The 18,641-nt window shown below is 59.8% G+C and overlaps 1 protein-coding gene and 1 long non-coding RNA gene across 4 annotated transcripts; one reads left to right on the top strand and one right to left on the bottom strand.

Annotated features, from left to right (window-relative positions):
- Positions 1 to 6,722: 6,722 nt before the first annotated feature.
- On the bottom strand, positions 6,723 to 11,513 carry ZNF853 (zinc finger protein 853). Of its 2 annotated transcripts, none has more exons than XM_002723095.6 (3): positions 10,977 to 11,513; positions 10,374 to 10,497; positions 6,723 to 8,931 (listed from the first exon to the last, which is right to left on the bottom strand). In XM_002723095.6, exons 1-3 carry the CDS (start codon positions 10,986 to 10,988, stop codon positions 7,535 to 7,537), a joined length of 1,533 nt encoding a protein of 510 aa, XP_002723141.3. In that variant the 5' UTR covers positions 10,989 to 11,513; the 3' UTR covers positions 6,723 to 7,534. The 2 variants fall into 2 exon arrangements, with proteins under 2 accessions (XP_002723141.3, XP_051695015.2); XM_051839055.3 differs by having other exon boundaries at positions 10,374 to 10,502; positions 10,977 to 11,217.
- An 808-nt stretch (positions 11,514 to 12,321) lies between these two features.
- On the top strand, positions 12,322 to 17,180 carry LOC127488726 (uncharacterized). 2 transcript variants are annotated; one of them, XR_011384530.2, is made up of 3 exons: positions 12,322 to 12,543; positions 12,732 to 12,956; positions 13,269 to 17,180. It is a non-coding gene; the product is annotated as an uncharacterized LOC127488726 (long non-coding RNA). The 2 variants fall into 2 exon arrangements; XR_016225779.1 differs by having other exon boundaries at positions 12,735 to 12,956.
- Positions 17,181 to 18,641: the final 1,461 nt, after the last annotated feature.

Consider the following 18,641-nt stretch of genomic DNA (forward strand, 5'->3'; position numbering starts at 1 on the left):
GGTCCACCACTGTTCTGAGAAAACCAAACCTCCACTGCTTGCTAGGAGGCATAGGATGCAGTCCCACTCCACCCGACTCCTCCCATCAGGTCTGCCTCCACCGGCCCATGCTGGGGTGTGGGTCTTGCCAAGGGCCTTGGATTGGCTGAGCCTCAGCACACAATCCCCCACCCCCGGCACCCCAGGCCAGTGATCACCTTTGTACCTGCTCAGGACAGTGCTGGAAGTCACCAGGGTCTGAGCCTCTGGCCACCCAAGCCCGGAGAGCTGCCAGGGGTCAGGACCGGCTGCCTTGGCTGGACCACGGCAGGGCCCCAGCCTGGCTGGCCCCTTCTCGTGGGGGAACCCAGGGTCCATGCTCACCTCTCCCCTTTTCTGCACATCCGTCTTGTGATGCTTTGGGGCAGCAGGACACTCCTGAAGGTGCGATGTGGCCAGTTTCCTGAGTGTCGTGGTCCCAGGCATGTCCTGGCCATTGACCCTCTCTGGCCACCATTTCCTGTGGCTTCTTGGGGACCAGAACTATAGCCCACCTTCCCTCCAAGGCCTGTAGCCTATTACCCCAGGATTTCTAGCCACATGTATATACACATTGCTATTCCATCATTCCCAGTAGGGCCTGTGTTCGTACATGACGCATTCCTGTGCTCCGCTAAGGCCTGAACTCACTCCCCAGTTCTCTGAAGAACTCCGGCCCTGGGGCTGGTATTGGGGTGCATACCCACCCCTGCATCAGAGTGATGGTCTGAGTCCCACCTGCTCCACTTCTGATCCAGCTCCCTGTTAGCGTGCCAGCAAAGGCAGCAGAAAATGGTCCAAGTCCCACCCATGTGGGAGACCAACATGGAGTTCCTGGCTCCTGGCTGCAGCCTGGCCCAGGCTAGGTCATTGCAGCTATTAAAGGAGTGAACCAGCAGATGGAAGCTATCTCTTTGTCACATTGCTCTTCAAACAAATATTTTTATTATGAAAAAATATAGCTCAGGGAGCTGGCACTGTGGCATAGCAGGTGAAGCAGCTGTCTGAAACCTAGCATCCCATATGGGTGCTGGTTTGAGTCCCGGCCGCTCCACTGCTAATCCAGCTCTCTGCAAATGGCCTGGGAAAAGCAGTGGACGATGGCCCAAGTGTCTGAGAACCTGCCGCCCATGTGAGAGACCTGGGTGAGGTTCCTGGCTCCCGACTTCAGCCTGGCCCAGCTCTGGCCATTGTGGCCATCTGGGGAGTGAAGCGGCAGATGGAAGATCTCGGTCTCTCCCTCTCTTTCTGTAACTCTGACTTTCAAATAAGTAAGTAAATCTTGAAAAAAGAAAAAAACTCAGGCAATCCCAGCTTTCAACTGGGGTCCCAGGCTGTGCAGGGGGAGGGGTGTCAGCAAGAAGGGGACCAGCCAGAGCAGAAGGCCCACCACAACCCAGCACAGCCCAGGGGCCAGCAGCTGAGCGTTGAAAGCTCAGACGTTGGTTATAAACAGTCATAAAGGTAGACACGAGGAGTTATCCATGGAACAGGTGGCTGGGGATGGGGTGGCACTGGGGCCACTTTGACATCAAGGATTGTGATCCAGATAATGACCAAATCCTGCCAATGGCCCTCCTCCCTGCGGGGCGTCTGATAGACAGGAAATCCAAGGAGCTTCAGGCAAGAGAACTCGGGGATACCCACACCCAGCACTGGAAGCAGACAACACCCCCTACCTCGCTTGCCAAGGGCTCCAGGCATCCTGGGGAGGGACAGAGACAGGCAGCTGGCCCTGCTGGGGACTGGGCACCTGCTGCCCAGCCGCAGGCCAGGGAATGGGAGCTTAGCAGCCCACCCCAGCCTGTGCACCCCTAGAGAGCAGGAACACAACAGACCCCATAGTGGACACAGCCACTCGCCCCACCCCGGGGCACTGAGGGGTAGCTGACACAGGTGGGCTGGGCCCAGAGAGAAACAGCAGCCCCTCCTGTCTCAGCTTGAGTTCCATGCTGTGTGGCCGACTGGTCTGGGGGCAGTGAGCGAGCCCCAGAGCCCTGAGTCAGGTGGGTGCAGGGCACCCTCCAAGTGCTGCCAAGGTGAGCCAGGTGGAGGTGAGCCAGGTTAAGCTGTGGAACTGGGAACTGTACACAGTTCATCAAGAACCTGGCCATCCACGCTTGTGGGAGGATGGATCCTGTGGCCTGATTCTGTGACCTCCGACACCACAGTGGGAAAAGAGAATATCTTCTGCCCACTGTCCTCCCAGAGAGAGCCCCTCCCTGGGATGCCCATGTTCCCTGGGGGGCAGTGTCCAGCCCAGCCAGCCCCAGGGCATGCTGGGAGTGAGGGCTCATTGAGGCTGCGGCATCAGGGACAGAGAGAGGAGCAGGTCACTCTCTCCAACCTGGGTGCAGTCAGAGGACAAAAGTGGCCACGTGAGAGACCCCCAACGCAACAGGTTAAGCCTCTGCCTGCAACCCCAGTATTCCATAGCAGAGCAGAGGTCAGTCCCGGCGGCTCTGCTTCTGATCCAGCTGCCTGCTAATGCTCCTGGGGAAGCAGCAGAGGACGGCCCAAGTGCTTAGATCCCTGCCACCCACGTGGGAAGCCCTGATGGAGTTCCTGGCTCCTGGATTCAGCCTGGCCCAGCCTGGGTCGTTGTAGCCATTTGGGGAGTGAGCCAGAGGATGGAAGATCTGTTTCTCTCTCTCTTTCAAATAAGAATCAAGCATTAAAAAAAAAAAAACCCAGTGTGGATCGGTTATTATAAAAAAATTTTTTTTAAAGGGGCCACACAGGTCCTTGCAACCAACTGCAGGGAAGCAGGCGTGGGTGGGGTTGGGCCTGCATGAGGGGCTAAGGACAGGAGTTCTCTCTCTGCTGGCCTGGAGTTCAGCCTCTTCCTCTCCCCAGCTCAGCTGCAACCTCTGAGCTCCCCTGCCCCCGTTGGCACTGCCCAGTGACAGCAGACGTCCTGTCCAGTCGGTTCAGCCGGAATCCGCACCCTCAATATCTGATCCAGTCCTGTCTCCCCCGGCCTGAGATACCTGGCCTGCCTTCACCGAGAATCCTGCTGGGTCTGCTTAACCAGAACCCCCCCACACACACTTAGTATTCTTCCAGCCACTAAACACCCACCCCCACCTACGTGGCTATAAATGCCCATTTGTCCATGTTGTGTCCATAGCAAGCCCAGTTCTCCATGGAACCGTCGCAATAGCTGCTGGATAAAACCTGCTTTTGCACCTGTCTGCTTCTGATTTTCTTTATGGTGGCATGCAGCCGAGGGGCGGGGAAATGGGTCTGCACCCTTCTGTGCTAGGCTCCTTGGCCAGTTCCTGGCGTGGGAGCTCGGCAGGAGCCCAGGAGGGCTTCATGCAGGGGGCAAGGGCTGAGTAGGTCCTAAGAGCTGAGTGGGAATGAGCTCTACCCAGCCGAGAGGCCAGTCCCTGGGGGCAGCATGTGCGGGGGTGGATCTGGGCCGATGCTCCCACCGGGGCCATCCTGGGCCTCACAGAATCCCTCGTGCCCCCCGATGCTCTCTCCTGCCACAGCCCGTTCCCTGTCGGGGAGCCACAGGCGGCTGAGGTGTAGACGAGCATCCCAGCAGGTGCCAGGCAGGTAGGCAGGCCAGGAACCAGGACGGGGGCTCCTGCTGAGTTCTGCTGTATGAATATACCTCTCTACCCCGCCTGGCTCCATCTCCGAAAGACTGGTTGTCTAAAAAAAAAAAAAAGGCAGAAAATCATTTTCTATTCCTGCCACTGAGTGCTAGGACTGGGCTGGCGCTGGGACTTAGTTTATAACTGAGATGTGGCAGAAGTGACCTTACACACCTGCCAAGGCTGGACCACAGAAGGAGAGTTGCTTCCTCAGCCCCTCTTCTGAGAGGTGCCCAGGCCACACGGAGAGGGGAGCCCCACTGAGCTCCCTGGTGACCACCAGAGTCATCTATGATGAACAGATGTCACTGTACACCGGGTCCTCAGGGGACACAGCCCCAGCTAATGTCACATGGAGCCGAGGAACCACCAAGCTGGACCTGGGCAACGTGCAGACCCGTGAGAACACAGTACCTGTTGTTTTAAGCCGGGGTTTGGGGGGTAGCTCCTTACACAGCCATAGTCAGCTGAAACAGAAGGCACTGGGGGGCTGGCGCTGTGGCATAGTGGGCTAAGCCTCCACCTGCAGCTCCAGCACCCTATATGGGCTCCAGTTCAAGTCCCACTGCTCCACCTCTGATCCAGCTCTCTGCTATGGCCTGGGAAAGCAGTAGAAGATGGCCCAAGTGCTTGGGCCCCTGCACCTGTGTGGGAGACCGGGAGGGAAGAAGCTCCTGGCTTTGGATCGGCCCAACTCTGGCCGTTGTGGCCATTTAGGGACTGAATCAGCAGGTGGAAGACTTCTCTCTCTCTCTCTCTGCCTCTGCCTCTCTGTAACTCTTTCAAATAAATAAATACACCTTTAAATAAATAATGATAAAAGACAGCTCTATCCTTCATTGGAGTTCCTGGGCTCAGTTTCTAGCTCCTGACTCCAGCTGGCTAAGGCAGACCGAGGGAGGCAGGATGATGTCACTCTGGGTGACAACAGGGTTCCTGTTCACCTCTGCGGGAGACCTGGATGGCATTGCCAGCACCCAGCTTCAGCCCCAGTGCAGTCTCAGCCATTGGATTTGGGGAGTGAGCAGGCAGATGCTGTCTCCCTTTCTCTCTCTGCTGGTCTGCTTGTCAAATAAAATGAAAATAAATTTAAAAACACTTTTACTTCAAATCAATACACTTTTTTTTTTGACAGGCAGAGTGGATAGTGAGAGAGAGAGACAGAGAGAAAGGTCTTCCTTTGCCGTTGGTTCACCCTCCAATGGCCGCCCCGGCTGGTGCGCTGCGGCCAGCGCACCGCGCTGATCCGAAGGCAGGAGCCAGGTGCTTCTCCTGGTCTCCCGTGGGGTGCAGGGCCCAAGCACTTGGGCCATCCTCCACTGCACTCCCTAGCCACAGCAGAGAGCTGGCCTGGAAGAGGGGCAACCGGGACAGAATCCGGCGCCCTGACCGGGACTAGAACCCAGTGTGCCGGTGCCGCAAGGCGGAGGATTAGCCTATTGAGCCGCGGTGCTGGCCCCAAATCAATACACTTTTTAAAAGCCCAGCCACTGTTGCTCTAATTAAACACATCAGCGGGAGGGGGCAGGACTTTGCCTGTGGACTCTTCTGCCTCGCCCAAGTCCCTAACGCATCAAACCTGGAGCCTTCCCCAGCACCCTTGCAAAAACCACACCTACCCCTAACTGTTGCAAAAGCTTGCAAATATGATAATGACATGAAAAAATAAAACCAGTTACACTCTTAGTAACTTTGTGAGTCCCCTCCCCCTCCCCTTGCCCTTTCTCCCTCCCATTGTGTTTTCCCCTGGGAGAGCCAGGCTGCTGAGAGCCAGGTGCCTCCTCTTCCCAGAGCTGTGCCCTCTCTGTGGCCCCCGGCTCTGGCCTGGCCCAGCCCTGGCCATCGCAGCCATCTGGGGAATGAGCTAGTGGATGGAAGCACTCTCTCTCTCTTCCCATCCACACCATCTTCAAGGTGTCTCATTATCTAAGTGCAAATATTTCAAACGCTGGAAAAATGCAAAATCCTAAACACGTCTGGTCCTGAGCTTCTCAGATAAGAGATACTCACCTCACAGTGCAGGTGAAGGAAACAGGAAGTACTCACATCCCCAGCTAGAAAACCATGCACTTCTACAAACTCCAGCCCCTGCCTGGCACACCTCTAATCTGCCCGGGTCTCTCGGTGCACCCACCTCCCAGCCAACCGGAGGTTCCCACCTCCCCCTCCCTGCCCCTCGCCCACCTCTACCCAGCCCTGTGCCCTTGCACACCGTGACTTCCGTCTGCAACACCTTCCCTCGTATCCCACCTGCTAGCATCTCTGGTCCACCCCTGTTCTGCCAGGAAGAACCGGCATTGTGGCGCCGCAGGACAGACCACGACTTGGAGCTCCTGCGTCATTCCCCACCACAGTGCCAGTTCCAAGTTCCCCCTGCTCCGCTCCCTCAGGAGACCCGGGAACCAGCCCGGACCTGCAAACTGGGACGGAAGCGGTCATTTCCCACTGGGGAGGACGACAGTGGCCTCCCAGGTCTCCACCTGCCCGTTTCTGGTGAGATGCAGTCATGCTCCCGCTCTGACAGGCGCCTTGGCGTCCTCAAGTCTGGTGGTGTGAGATGCCCACCACTCGCAGGGACCCACAGGGACCCATATCAATATCCCACCGTGACAGCCCACACCGCCAGTCTTCAGGCGGGCTCCTGAGAGGCAGATCTCACAGGAAGAACAGTCTGCTTAGGGCTTATTCCCAGGGGTGCCGGAGCAAGACACAGGGACAGGGGACACAGGAAGCAAACGCCCAGACAGGCTGTCCTGCAAACTCCCAGGCACTCGGGCCGGCCAGGGCAGAAGCAGGAGAGCCAGCCGGGCCTGCCACCTCCCTCCTGTGGCGAAGGCACCCACAGGGAGCACCTGGCTCTCCCAGGGGAGGGTCCCAGGGACTCCGGCAGCCAAGGGCATCCTCCAAGAACAGCTGACGTTGTGGACTGCTGGAAGCAAAAGTGGACAGAGGGAGAGACACAAGGACGACACTGAGGTGTCCGTGAGCGCCCGGCTGCTCGGGTCTGGGCTGTACCCCAGCCACAGGCCCCGGGCGGGAAGGAAAGACCCTGGAGGCGGGACGTGGAGACCAGGCAGAGACGACTCGAGGCCAGGATGTGGCGTTTCTGTTTTATTGTTCGTTTTCCGGTTCTCACTCACCAACACGTGTGTGAAGTGTGGCAGGCCGTGTTAGCGGAGCAGCAGGGAGGCGGGGGGGATGGTGAGACCCCGACACCAGGCAGTACGCGTGGGAAGTGCTTGGGGCTGCGGGTTGGGGCGGTGGCCTCTTGCAGGGCCCCACCTCCTCTGAAGCCAGGGGGCGGCCCTTGCTGTTCAACAGCCCATGCCCAGGACGATTTGGTCAACGTGATAAAGGCCATTCCTACTGCCCCCGGATTCTCTCCTTAGACTACGGTCTGCTCCGACAGACCCCTCCCCAGCCACAGCCAGAAGAGCCCTGTGCCCCTGGGTTTCAGCGTGAGCCCCTGGGTGGCCTCTGAGGAGGCTGGGCTGGGTGTGGTGGGGGTGGGACGGCTCTTAGACCGCGCACTCACAGATCCAGCCACAGGCTATTACCTTGGAGGATGCTAAGGGGCCCCATGGGCCTGGGAACAGAAAGAGAAGCCGGGAACCTTAGGCTCCCCTGCGGGGAAGGTCTCACCTTCCACCCAGAGCGGACATCCTAGTGTGCATTTGCACCTGTTCCCAGGCCCTGCAGAACTGCGTGCACCTGCTGGGTTCTGCAGCACAGCGCCTGGCTCGTGTGTTTGCAGGTGCGTCCCACCATCAGCTTCGGCTCCCCCACCCTCCCCAGCACCTGCCCTCTGGGTGGTTCCAGGCGTGGCTACGAACTTGGTACTTCTCTCAGGGGAACCCGGGAACTGACACGCATTCTAGGGTAGCTTGCAGAGACCGCGAGCCGTCGGGGCGTCAGGGCGCCTTGCCCCCCGATGCCCCGCTCCCCGCCGGCTGCGAGCGCAGGCCAAGGCCCCGCGAGCGGCCCGCTCCGTGCAGCTGGCGCTCGTGGCGGCGGATCTGCACCTTGTGGCGGAAGCGCTCGCCGCAGTCCTCGCACACGTAGGGGCGCTCGCCCGAGTGCGTGCGCCGGTGGCGCAGCAGGTTGGAGGAGACGCTGAACCGTTTGCCGCAGTCGGCGCAGGCGTAGGGCCGCTCGCCGGTGTGCGTGCGCTGGTGCTGCACGAGCGCCGAGCTCTCGCTGAAGCGCTTGGCGCAGTAGGAGCAGGCGTACGGCTTCTCGCCCGTGTGGATGCGCTGGTGCGTCACCAGGTTGGAGTGCTGCGAGAAGCCCTTGCCGCACTCGCCGCAGCGGTGCGGCCGCTCGCCGGTGTGCGTGGCCTGGTGCCGCACCAGGTCCGTGCTGCGGCTGAAGCCCTTGCCACACTCCCCGCAGATGGTCGGCCGGTCTCTGGCACGCCGCCGCCGCCGCTGCCGTGCGGGGGTCAGCGCCGCACTGCCGGCCGGGCCCGGAATGGCCACGACGGCCGACGTGGCCACGGCCGGCAGCACCACGAGCTCCTGCAGCACCACGTAGCCAGGAGGGGCCACCACCACTGCCGCCGGAGCCCCTGGGACCGCCGCTGCGCCGCCCCCCGCGGCGGGCACCAGCTCCAGTTGCAGCTCGGGCTGCACGGGGGTCAGCTCCAGCTGCAGCTCCTGGGGCTGGGCACCCAGCTCCACAGGGGTCAGCTCCAGCTGCACCTCCTGCTGCTCCAGCTGCTGCTGCTGCTCCAACCGCTGCTGCTGCTCCAGCTGCTGCTCCAGCTGCTGCAGCTGCTCCTGCAGTTTGAGCTGCAGCTGCCGCTGCTCCTGCTGCCGCTCCAGCTCCTCCCGCTGCCGCGCCTGCTCCTGCTCCTGCTCCGAAGCCAGGTCCACCGGCATGAGCTCCAGCTCCACCTCCTCCTCCTCCTCCTCCTCCCCCGGCTGCAGTGGAGGGGGCTGCAGCTGCTGCATCTGTGCCTGCTGCTGTTGCAACAGCTGCTGGTGTAGCAATAACTGCTGCTCGTGCACTCGGTGCTGCTGGGCGTGTTCCTGCTGCTGTTGCAATAACTGCTGGTGCTGCTGTAAGTGTGCCTGCTGCCCCAACAGCGGTTGCATTCCCACTTGCGGCTGTTGCTGGCGCCCGTCTTGCTGCTGCTGCTGCTGTGGGTGCAATTCTGGCAGATGTCCTACTAGAGGGTTCTCAGGCTGCTGCTGTTGTCCTGGCTGGGCCTCCTCAGGGATCTCACTGGCCCCTGCTGGCCGCTGGAGGCTGCTGCTCCCCTCCTGAGTCTCTTCCCGCTCCTGACTCTCACTCCCATGGCTGCCACCTGTAGTGGAAAGGGCAGAAAGCCAGGAGAGAAGGATCTACAGGCAGCCATCCGGCCCAGACCCTCAGGACTTGCCCCTCACCATGCCCAGCTACAGCCACGCAAAGCTGCACTGACCTGCTCTCGGCAGGGACCCGCAGGCGCCAGGTCAAGCAAGCACGGTTGCATGGTAGAGTGTACAATGCCTGAGAAAGGAGGCTGGCTCAGGGCCTGGTGGTCACCTCGCCCTGGACACAAGCGTCACATTCCGATCTGGGCAGTGACACCAGACTGGGTGCCTGGGGCTCCCCAACATCATTCCCCAGGCAGTCTCTCATGCTTAGTCGCCATCCAGGGGGTGGCAGTGAACTGTCACCCTGGGATGAGTTCACACCTTCAGTGAATGCAACCCCTTCTCTGTCCATCAGAGGAGAACTCCTCTAGGATGTGCTGGTGTGACCACCAGATCTGCAGAGGCTGTGGGTGGGCAGCTGTCACTCCACCGGCCCTGGGGCACAGCTGACGGACACCCACACCCTCCGCTTCAGCAGGACAGGAAGGTCCCTGGCACAGCAGGAACCTGAAAAGGCCCTCTCCCTGCAGGTCAGGAGTTAGCGTGCAAACGGAAGAGCAGCCAGGAAACCACAGGGACGCATCCAGCTCCGAATGCAACAGCCAGGGGCTGGCGGCACTGCCGGTCCTCACTCGGCCGTGGGAAGGACTGACCCAGCGCCTCCGCTCAACATCTGGGGAGACTGCAGCTTCGCTCCCGCAAAGGGAGGCCAGAGCAGGGAGTGAGCCCCGCCCCGACCGGCAGTGGCTCTGTTGGGATGGCTCCCTTCCCACACCACGCCCACGTTCGGCTTCTTGCAACTATCCATCCTGCGCTATCAGAAAATCCCAATTCTCCACGTTCAGGTCTGACTTCAACATCTCTTCTTCCCAGAGTGCCCTATTCTCAGTATTTGCTCTCTGGTCACTTTTCCAGAGAGTGTATCGACCTGACCTAACCTAATCTAACAAAACCAACCGATAGCGACATGGATACAATTTGCTTTGAGAAGAAAATATTCCTAAAATCCCTGGGTGAGGCCAAGGTGTCAGGGAGCATCTTTTTCAAGACACACCAGCAGGGGTCATCAGGCGGGGGATGAAGCCCACTGTGAAAACCTGTCCCATACAGCCACTGTGGCTTCCCGGAGCAGCCACTGCAGCATTTTAAACAAATGCATCTTAAAAAAGGTGCAGTGAGTGAGCCGGGAGCCAGGGCCAGGTAGGAGGACGGTGGAGGCCACCTGGCTGCTGGGGACACACAGCAGCACGTCCCAGCCAGCGTGCGTGCCGATGTCGGGACTGCTAGCAGATCTGGCTGTGTTCCACAAAGGCAGCCAGCTGGTGCCAGTGGCCGCCACCCACCACCCTGGGCCTCCGGCCGTCCAAGGACCCTCCCTGGGGGCCCTCACCTGTGAGAGTGTCAGGCCTGGGGCCGCCGTCTTCCAGGCACTGCAACTCCAGCACGAAGGTCTCGGTGGCAGCTGCCGGCCCCAGCTCCATCCTGGCGGTCAGACCAGGACCCTGAGGAGCCGGCTGTGCTGAGAGCAAGAAGAGAGCTGTTCAGAGACCCCCCCACCTCTGCCTCAGACCACCCAGAGCCGGCTGCTCCACCCCTGCTGGGCAGCGCGTCCATAGCTAGGGAAGGAGCGGCCAGGGTGGCCTGGCCCTGGGGTCCTGCCCAGGGCCAAGGCTGCTTCTCTGATTGGGGCACTGGGAATCGGGGATCAGGAGGAAGGGGGATGGGGTCACAGAAGGGACATTTGGGGGAGCCCTTGGGTCCGATTCCATAGCTCCCAGGCTGTGGTGGTGATGGGGGTCAGGTGTCAGCTGGGCCGCGAGGACGACAGGTGTCCAGAGTACCATAACCCTGCACGACGGCACCGCTGTGGGGCCTGGCGCCTGGAGAGGTGGCCCCATGTCCAGTCCACTCGCGCCCCCCAAACAGGCTGCCTCCAGGTCTCGCAATCCCGCTCAAACCCTCCTGACAGAGATGCCGCGGTCCCGGGCCTCACCTGGTACCGCATCTCCCGCACGCGGGGCAGCGCCTGCGCCGGGGAGGTGTGGTCCGCAGGGGCCGCGCGGCGCAGGCCAGGTGCTCAGCCCGCTGCGTCCGGAGGCGCCTCCATCCACAAAGAGCCGGGGAGGCGCGGGGCCACCCGCGGGCCTGTCTGCGCCGTCAGGGCTGCCGAAGTCGCCCGGGGCCGAGCGGAGTTCCCGAGCCCAAGTTGGCGGAGACTCCCGGGCGGCGCGGGGGGCTCAGCGCGCGCCCGGCCGGACCATGGTGCGCAGCGGGGCCCTGGCCGTCTCCCGTGGGAAGGCGGCCGGGGGTCCCTGGCTGAGGGCAGACGCGGACGGTGCGAGGTCCGGGCGGCCACAGGTGCCCGCAACCCGCGGGCTGCCAGGGCGGGCCGGGCGGGCCGGGGCGCGGGGCGGGCGCCGCGGCCGGGCCGGGTCCCCCGTTCGCTCGCCCGCCCGCCCGCGCGCGTGTCCGTGCGGGCAGCGGGCCGGGCCGGGGGCGGGGGCGCGGGGCCGGCACAGGAAGTCCCCCCGGCATCCGCATCCTGTCCCCCGCCCCTGCGCCCGCCGCGCCCCCGCGCCCCGGCCCCCGCCGCCGCCGCCGTTGCCGCCGCCGCTCTAGGCCGCCCGCCGCCAGCTCGGTGGGCTTAACCCTTCCCGGGCCGGCCGCGCACCCGGGCGCGGGCGCAAGACGCGGAGCCCCGCGCGCGTCCAGGGCCGGCCGCAACGCGCGGTGCCGCATCCCCGGTGCGTGCGCCCCAGCCAGCGACTGGAGCTCCTCGCGCGCGGGTATGGAGCTCCCGGCGGGACCGGCCACCTCTCCTGGAAGGCAAGGCACGGCGTCTGAAGTCTCTGGCCCGGGTCCGAGTTGAATGACACTCCGTTAATGAGGCCCCTCCTGGGCGCCGCTTGGCTCGCATCTTGGATCCCTGGTGTGTCCAGGGCAGACGGGCGGCGAATTTGCGCCACCCCTGGGGATAGGCTGTGACCCCAATGTATCAAGCAGGCCGTGAGGGCGGCCCTGGCGCACGGATGGAGCTGGGTTGGTCCCTCTCCGAGCCCCCGCTGCGTCCCTCCGGCCCCCCCCCGCCCCGGGGTCCCAGGTCCGGCCCCCTCCAGCTGCGCGCTCCCGCAGATCCCTTTCCCCACGGGCTGCTTTCTCTTTGCCTGCCGGCGCCAGGGGTCTCCTCCCAGGAAGGTCTTACCTGGCTATCTCTCTTGCTTGGCAGTAGCCCTCAGGGCACAGACCCCTGAGATCCGTCCACCAAAGCCGGGGGCGATGGGGGATGGGTGGGGGAGGTGGGGTCACAGCCCGCGCCCCTCCAACCCTGGCCCCCACAGGAGCCGAAGGTCGGCCTTTCTTTCCCCTCTCGCCCCTGCCTGAAAAGCCTGCCCGTGGTGGCAGAGGGCCGGGAAGGGGCTCACCCCGGCAACAGGTGCGGCGGGGAGAACTTGACTTTGGAACAGCCGAGGGTACCTTGAGGCGCATCCCTGCCTTCCACCTGTGCCCTGGAGCCGGCAGCCTGCAGGCAAGGAGGACAAGGAGATGTGAGCGGACCAAGGGTAAGTGCGTCCCTTCCTGGGACCCCCCCCCCCGCCCCCGCAGAGCTGTCCCTCCACCGGCTCCTGGAATCCCGTCCCCTGCTGGCTTCTTTCCAACAGCAGGTACCCATCCTCCGGCCTCTCCTTTTTCAGACCTAGCAACCCAGTTGTCTCTCATGTGCGCCTTCCTCCTTCCCTCTCCAACCCAGCAGCGTGTGTAATGTCTGTGGAATGGAACCGGATGAAGATGCACCGGCCTCCCACGTGGTGATGGATTCCCAGGCGCTGGCTTCCACTCGGTGAAAACCAGGAACACCCCCCACCCCCCTACACACAGCCGGACCCTCTGGTTTCCTCCGTGGAGCGTGGCTGGACCAGACCTGCATATTTCGCCGGGAAATGGTTGCCCTAGCCAGGGTGCTCTTCTGGATTCGGTGAGCCCATCCCAGGGAAGGAGCAAAGCTGGGTGCGTCACGGGAGCCCCTGACTGTGTGGCCTGGGAGCTGCTGGCTAAGGTGAGGTTGGGGATCGTGCCCCTAACCCCGCAGTTAACCAGCTGGTGATGCTGTTTTATCGCAGTTTTGGTTAATCCCTGTTTATAGTTTCCACAGCCGCATCTATGTAAATAGCACCCCCTGCTGAGCCCCGAGAAGTGGGTTTTTTAAATTAGTTTACTTCTTTTCCTAAAGGAGTTCATCACTCTTTTTTTTTTTTCCTTTTTTTCACCGGCTTTGATCTGTTCACAGAATCCCTGAGTGAGACTTCCGGCTCCTCTGCTGGCTCTGGAAGCACCCGGGGACCGACTTTCCACCCAGACCGCTCGGAAATCTCGTAGCATTTTGCTTCCTGGGGACTTCCCTCTGGCACCTGCTTTGTCTGGGTCCAAACTGGATGGCTGCTGCCCAGCCCTTCGCCAGCCAGCCGGGGCCTCCCCGGCCACCCTGTCAGGCTGTTCTCTCTGCCCCCTCTGGATGGCCGCATTGTGACAGAGACCTCCAGGGCTCACCAGATGTGCAGGTGCCCCGTGGTATCTTCCAGTCTTCCGTATGGTGAGATTAGGGCCGCGTGGTCCTCTGGGCAGTGGACTGTGAGTGAGCCAAGGCACTTGGCAGCGGCTGGTCCACCTCCGTCTGGCTCCTCTCCTGCCTTGGAGGAAATTCATTCCCGATTTTGCAACAGTGAGTTAGCGGAGCCCCACAAAGTGCAGACAGGGAGGGAGAAGAGCTCACCTGATAAGCAAACATTGGCTACAGGGGAATGGGCAGGGCATCACCAAGGAGAAAGGGAAGCGGTATTCCCCAGGGCTAGCGGAGCTAAAGGCGGCGATGACGATGCAGCGAGCCACCCACGGTCACTGCGGCTGCCGTGGCCTCTCAGGACCTGTGAGTCCGGGTTCAGTCGCCAGCTCTGGAGGTACCACCAGAAGCGGGAAATGTTTCCTCTCCCATCCGGACCCTCAAGCTCCCTGCCAGCAGGATCCAGCCAGCTGCCAGCTAGCAAGGGAGTCTGGCAAGTGTAGTTTGCCGTCTTCCATCCTGCTCTAGTGCGGAGGAGAGTGTGGAAGGCTGGGGATGGCGTCGAGAGGCAGCAAGCCAGCAACACCTGGAACACAGAGTGACTGTAAGGTGCAGGGCAGAGCCCTGGCCCCTGTGTTAGGAACGGGGCTGAGCCGCTGGGATGAAATGCCGCTGGTGGCATTGGTTGCCCTGCTCTGTGTGGTGCTGGAGTGGACCCTTTAGTTTCCCTCTGGGAAAAGGTGTATGGCGAGTGCATTGGGGAACCCTCCATGCAGTAGTTCACGTATGTATCGACGGGATTGGGCCGTGGGGTGCCCAGACATTTGGCCCAACGTTGTCCTGGACAGACTCCCACTTTAGTCAGGGGTCTGAATAAAGCAGACAGCCCTTTTTATTGTGGGTGGGCCTCACCCCACCAAAGAAAGACCTGAATCCAACAGGGAGGCAGAGGCAGAGGGAACTCCTGGGCCCTGACCACTCGGGTGGGGACACGGGTCCTCTCACGCTTCAGACGTGGGTGCTTGGGGGTCCAGCCTGTTGGCTTTCCGACCCACACCACCGGCTCCCCCGGCGCTCAGACCTGCAGACAGGCACAGCATCACCCGAGGGCCATCTGGGTTGCCAGCTTGCTTGGTGACATGGAGGTCCCAGCACTTTTTGGGCTGCACAGCTATGTGCGCCAGTCTTGGCAAACCTCACTTTCTCTTTCCCGGCATACAGAGATGGGTGTTGACACGTAACACGCATGTCCTTTTGAGTTCTGTAGAGAAGCCTCACACCCCCTCATGTCTAAAAATTCTTCGTGTTCACGCCTGAGTGCCCTCCCCCCTGGAATTCTAAAGGAGAGAAGGACCCGTCCCAGGCCTCTCCCCAGCTTCTGGGCCGTCCCTGGCTGGGAGAAGCCTTGGCTGACCCCTGCCTTCAGCCTCACATGACCCTCTCCCTGCTGTGTCTGCGTCCAGACCGTCCCTTTGTAGAGCAATACCAAGCATAAGGGGTTAAGGCTCACCCTAAGAATCTTGTGGTTTTTTTTTTTTTTAATTTATTTGAAAGTCAGAGCTAGAGAGAGAGAGAGAGAGAGAGAGAGATCTTCCATCTGCTGGTTTGCTCCCCAAATGGCCACAATGGCTGGGACTGGGGCAGGGCCAGGCTGAAGCCAGGAGTCCAAAACTCCATCTGGATCTCCCACGTAGGTTTCAGTGGCCCACGCTTTGGGGCCATCTTCTGCAGCTTTCCCAGGTGCCTTAGCAGGGTGCGTGCGGATTGGAAGTGAATCAGCCTGGATAGGAACCAGCCATCATATGGGATGTAGGCATTGCAGGTGGCTTTGTAACCTGTGGTACCACAATGCTGCCTCTGACCTTGTCTTTTCAAAAGCTTATTTATTTCAAACATAGAGACACAGAAAGAAATGTCCTCTCTACTGGTTCACTCCTCGAATGCCTGTAACAGCTGGAGCTGGGCCAGGTTGAAACCAGAAGCCCAGAACTCAATCCAGGTCTCCCTCGTGGGTGGCAGAGATCCAAGTACTGGAGCCGTCTTCCGCTGCCTCCCAGGGTCCATGTTAGCAGGAAGCTGGAATCAGAAGTGGAGCCAGGACTCGAACCCAGACACTCTGATATGTGGGGTCCCAAGCAGGATGTGAACCCCTGTGCCAAACGCCTACTGACCTCATCTTTAATCTTGTCACATCTGCAATGACCTCGTCTCCTTATAAAGTACAGGGAGCGCAGGACTTCGCCAGCATGAACGGGAGGCAGGTGCAGTCCAGGCTTCAGCAGACCTACGGCCCCACCAGAGGCGCTACACGGACACCAGGGCCTTCATCGGGAGTGGGGGTGCCTGCCACAGAGACAGTGCTGTCCTGCTCACCTTCTGTCTTCCTTCCCTTCGATTCATATTCCCTTCATCCTCCCCCATTTTTTTCCTTTGGCTTTTTAAAATTATTTTTTTTAAAGATTATTTATTTGAAAGAGCTACAAAGAGAGAGGGAGACTGGTTGTGTGTAGGGGTGGGTGTTTCACTCCCACGATGGCTGCAACAGCTGGGACTGGGCCAGGCTGAAGCTAGGAGCTTCTTCCGGGTCTCCACGTGGGCGTGGTACTTGAGCCATCTTCCACTGGTTTCCTAGGCCAGCAGGGAGCTGGGTCAGAAGTGGAGCAGCCGGGACTCGAACCTGCGCCCATATGGGATGCTGGCATTGCAGGTAGCAGCTTTGCCTGCTACGCCACAATGCTGGCCCCTGCTTTTCTAAATTTTAGAGGCAGAGAAAGAGAGTGCAATGATTCATTGGTTCACTCCTCAAATTCCTGTAGCAGCCAGGCTGGGAACTCAGTCCCGGTCTCCCCATGTGGGTGGCAAGGACCCAAATACTTGAGCCATCACTGTGCCTCCCAGGGTGCACGTTGACATGAAGCTATGGTCGGGAGCCAGGACCAGGACTTGAATCCAGGTACAATGATATGGGATGTGGGCATCTCTACTGTCCCCTTCCATCAAAGGTAGCGCAGGACAAAGGTCTTTCTGTGGTATTGCTCCATGAATCTTGGTATCGTACACACGATGTTCCCCAACCTCCACCACTATCCTGACCTGCAGCACTGTGGTCTCCAGATGTGCTCTCATGAAGGAAACGCGGGGCGCTGTGGTGACATGGGTGAAGACGCCGCCTGCAATGCCAGCATCCCATAGCCAGTATCGTTGCTGGTTCGAGTCCTGGCAGCTCCATTTCCAACACGGCTCCCTGCTAATGTGCCTGGGAATGGCCCAAGTCTCCTGCCACCCGTGTGGGAGAGCCGGATGGAGTTCCAGGCTCCTGGCTATGTTGTGGCTATTTGGGGGGTGGGGGTGGGAACCAGCGGGTGCAAGCACACTCTCTCCCCTTCTCTCTTTACTTCCATCTGTAACTCTTTCAAACTCTTTTATATTGGAAAAAGGAAAAGGAAAGAAAGGAAGGGAGGGAGGGAGGAAGGAAAAGAAAACCCAGGGGTTGGCGTTGTGCAGTGGGTTCGTGGCTGGCTGACGAGACCCTGGATGGTTAGTCGTTTCTGGACTTTCCTTGTCAAAACAAAACTACCAACCATGTGTGTGTGTCCATCCTAAGGGAACTGAAAACACGTCCACACAAAAACTTGCACATGGGTGTTTGTGGGGAGCAACTGGGAGCAACCCGGACTAGACTAAGTTACTGGAATTAAGACTTATTCTATGCATCTGCTCTCCCACAATATGGTGCTGGGAGAGGAGGAAACAGCTTCTACACAGCTGCCTCCAGTTCAACCAATAAACAGCAGGACCTGCTCCTGATTGGAGGAGAGCAGCGTACTCGGCGTGTGGGTAGCAGAGTTGGGATTGGTGGAAGAGGACTATAAAGGAGGAGAGAGACGGCATGCACCAGGAACATCTAAGGGGAACATCTATCTGAGGGAACACCTGTGCAGCCCCCGAGAGAGCCGGCCGGCGGTGTGCCGCTCCCCCGCGGAAGTGGGGAAAGTGGCAGGGGGAACTGCCCTTCCACGGAGGTGGAAGGGTCGGCAGCCAACCCGGGAAGAACCAGCAGCAAACCCGGGGAGGGCCGAGCAGACAAAAGAACAGCGCAGGGTCCTGTGTCGTTCCTCCACGAAGACGGGGAGCGACAGGTGTTTACAGTGGCAGTATTCCTAAGAGCCAAAAAGGGCAAACAACCCCAATGTCTGTCACCTGCTAAATGGACAAACCACTTGGCCATTACAAAACAGAATCCTTTTTGTAAGATTTATATATTTGGGGTCGGCGCTGTGGCATAGTAGGTTAAGTCTCTGCTTGTCACACTGGCATCCCACGTGGGCACCAGTTTGAATCTCAGCTGTTCCACTTCTGATCCAGCTCCCTGCTAATGCTCCTGGGAAAGCAGTAGAAGATGGCCCAAGTCCTTGGGCCCCTGCACCCACATGGGAGACCCAGCAAGAAGTCTCCTGGTTGGCTCCTGGCTCTGGATTGTCCCAGCTCCAGCCATCGTGGCCATTTGGGGAGCACCACCACACTGGTCCTAGGCGTCATGTATTGGGACAGGCTATCCCGTGGATGAACCTTGACATGCTAAGTGAAGCAAGGCCAGTGCAAAGCCATATAATGCTAGGAAATGTCAATCACCAAGGAGACAAAAAGGTTAGTGGTCGCCAGAAGGGGCAGTGAGTGCTAATGGGTGTGGGGTTTCTTTTGGGGCTGACAAGAAATTCTAAGACAGACAATGATGGTGATTACACCCTGAGTATACAAAAAATTACTGTATTATAATTTAAATGAATTGGGTATGTGGGGCTGGCATTGTGGCATAGTGGATAAAGCCACTGCCTGCAATGCCAGCATCCCACATGGACACTGGTCCATGTCCCAGATGCTCCACTTCCCATCCAGCTCCCTGCTAATGCGCCTGGGAAAGCAGCGGAAGATGGCCCAAGTCCCTGGGCCCCTGCACCTACGTGGGAGACCCGGATGAAGCTCCTGGCTTTGTCCAGGCCCATGCCCCGGCCATTGTGGCCATCTGGGGAGTGAACTAGTGGGTGGAAGTTCTGTGTCTGTGTAACTCCTTCAAATAAATAAATTTTAAAAACAAACAAACCT

Source organism: Oryctolagus cuniculus, chromosome 19 (genome assembly GCF_051225735.1).
Source record: "Oryctolagus cuniculus isolate XC-2025 breed Fujian yellow rabbit chromosome 19, ASM5122573v1, whole genome shotgun sequence".
Lineage (NCBI taxonomy): Eukaryota > Metazoa > Chordata > Mammalia > Lagomorpha > Leporidae > Oryctolagus > Oryctolagus cuniculus.

Excerpts from the sequence above, each read along its gene's own strand:
- ZNF853 (XM_002723095.6), bottom strand. Across the intron at positions 8,932-10,373 it reads CAGGCCTGACACTCTCACAG|GTGGCAGCCATGGGAGTGAG; the intron begins GTGAGGGCCCCC and ends TTTCCACTACAG.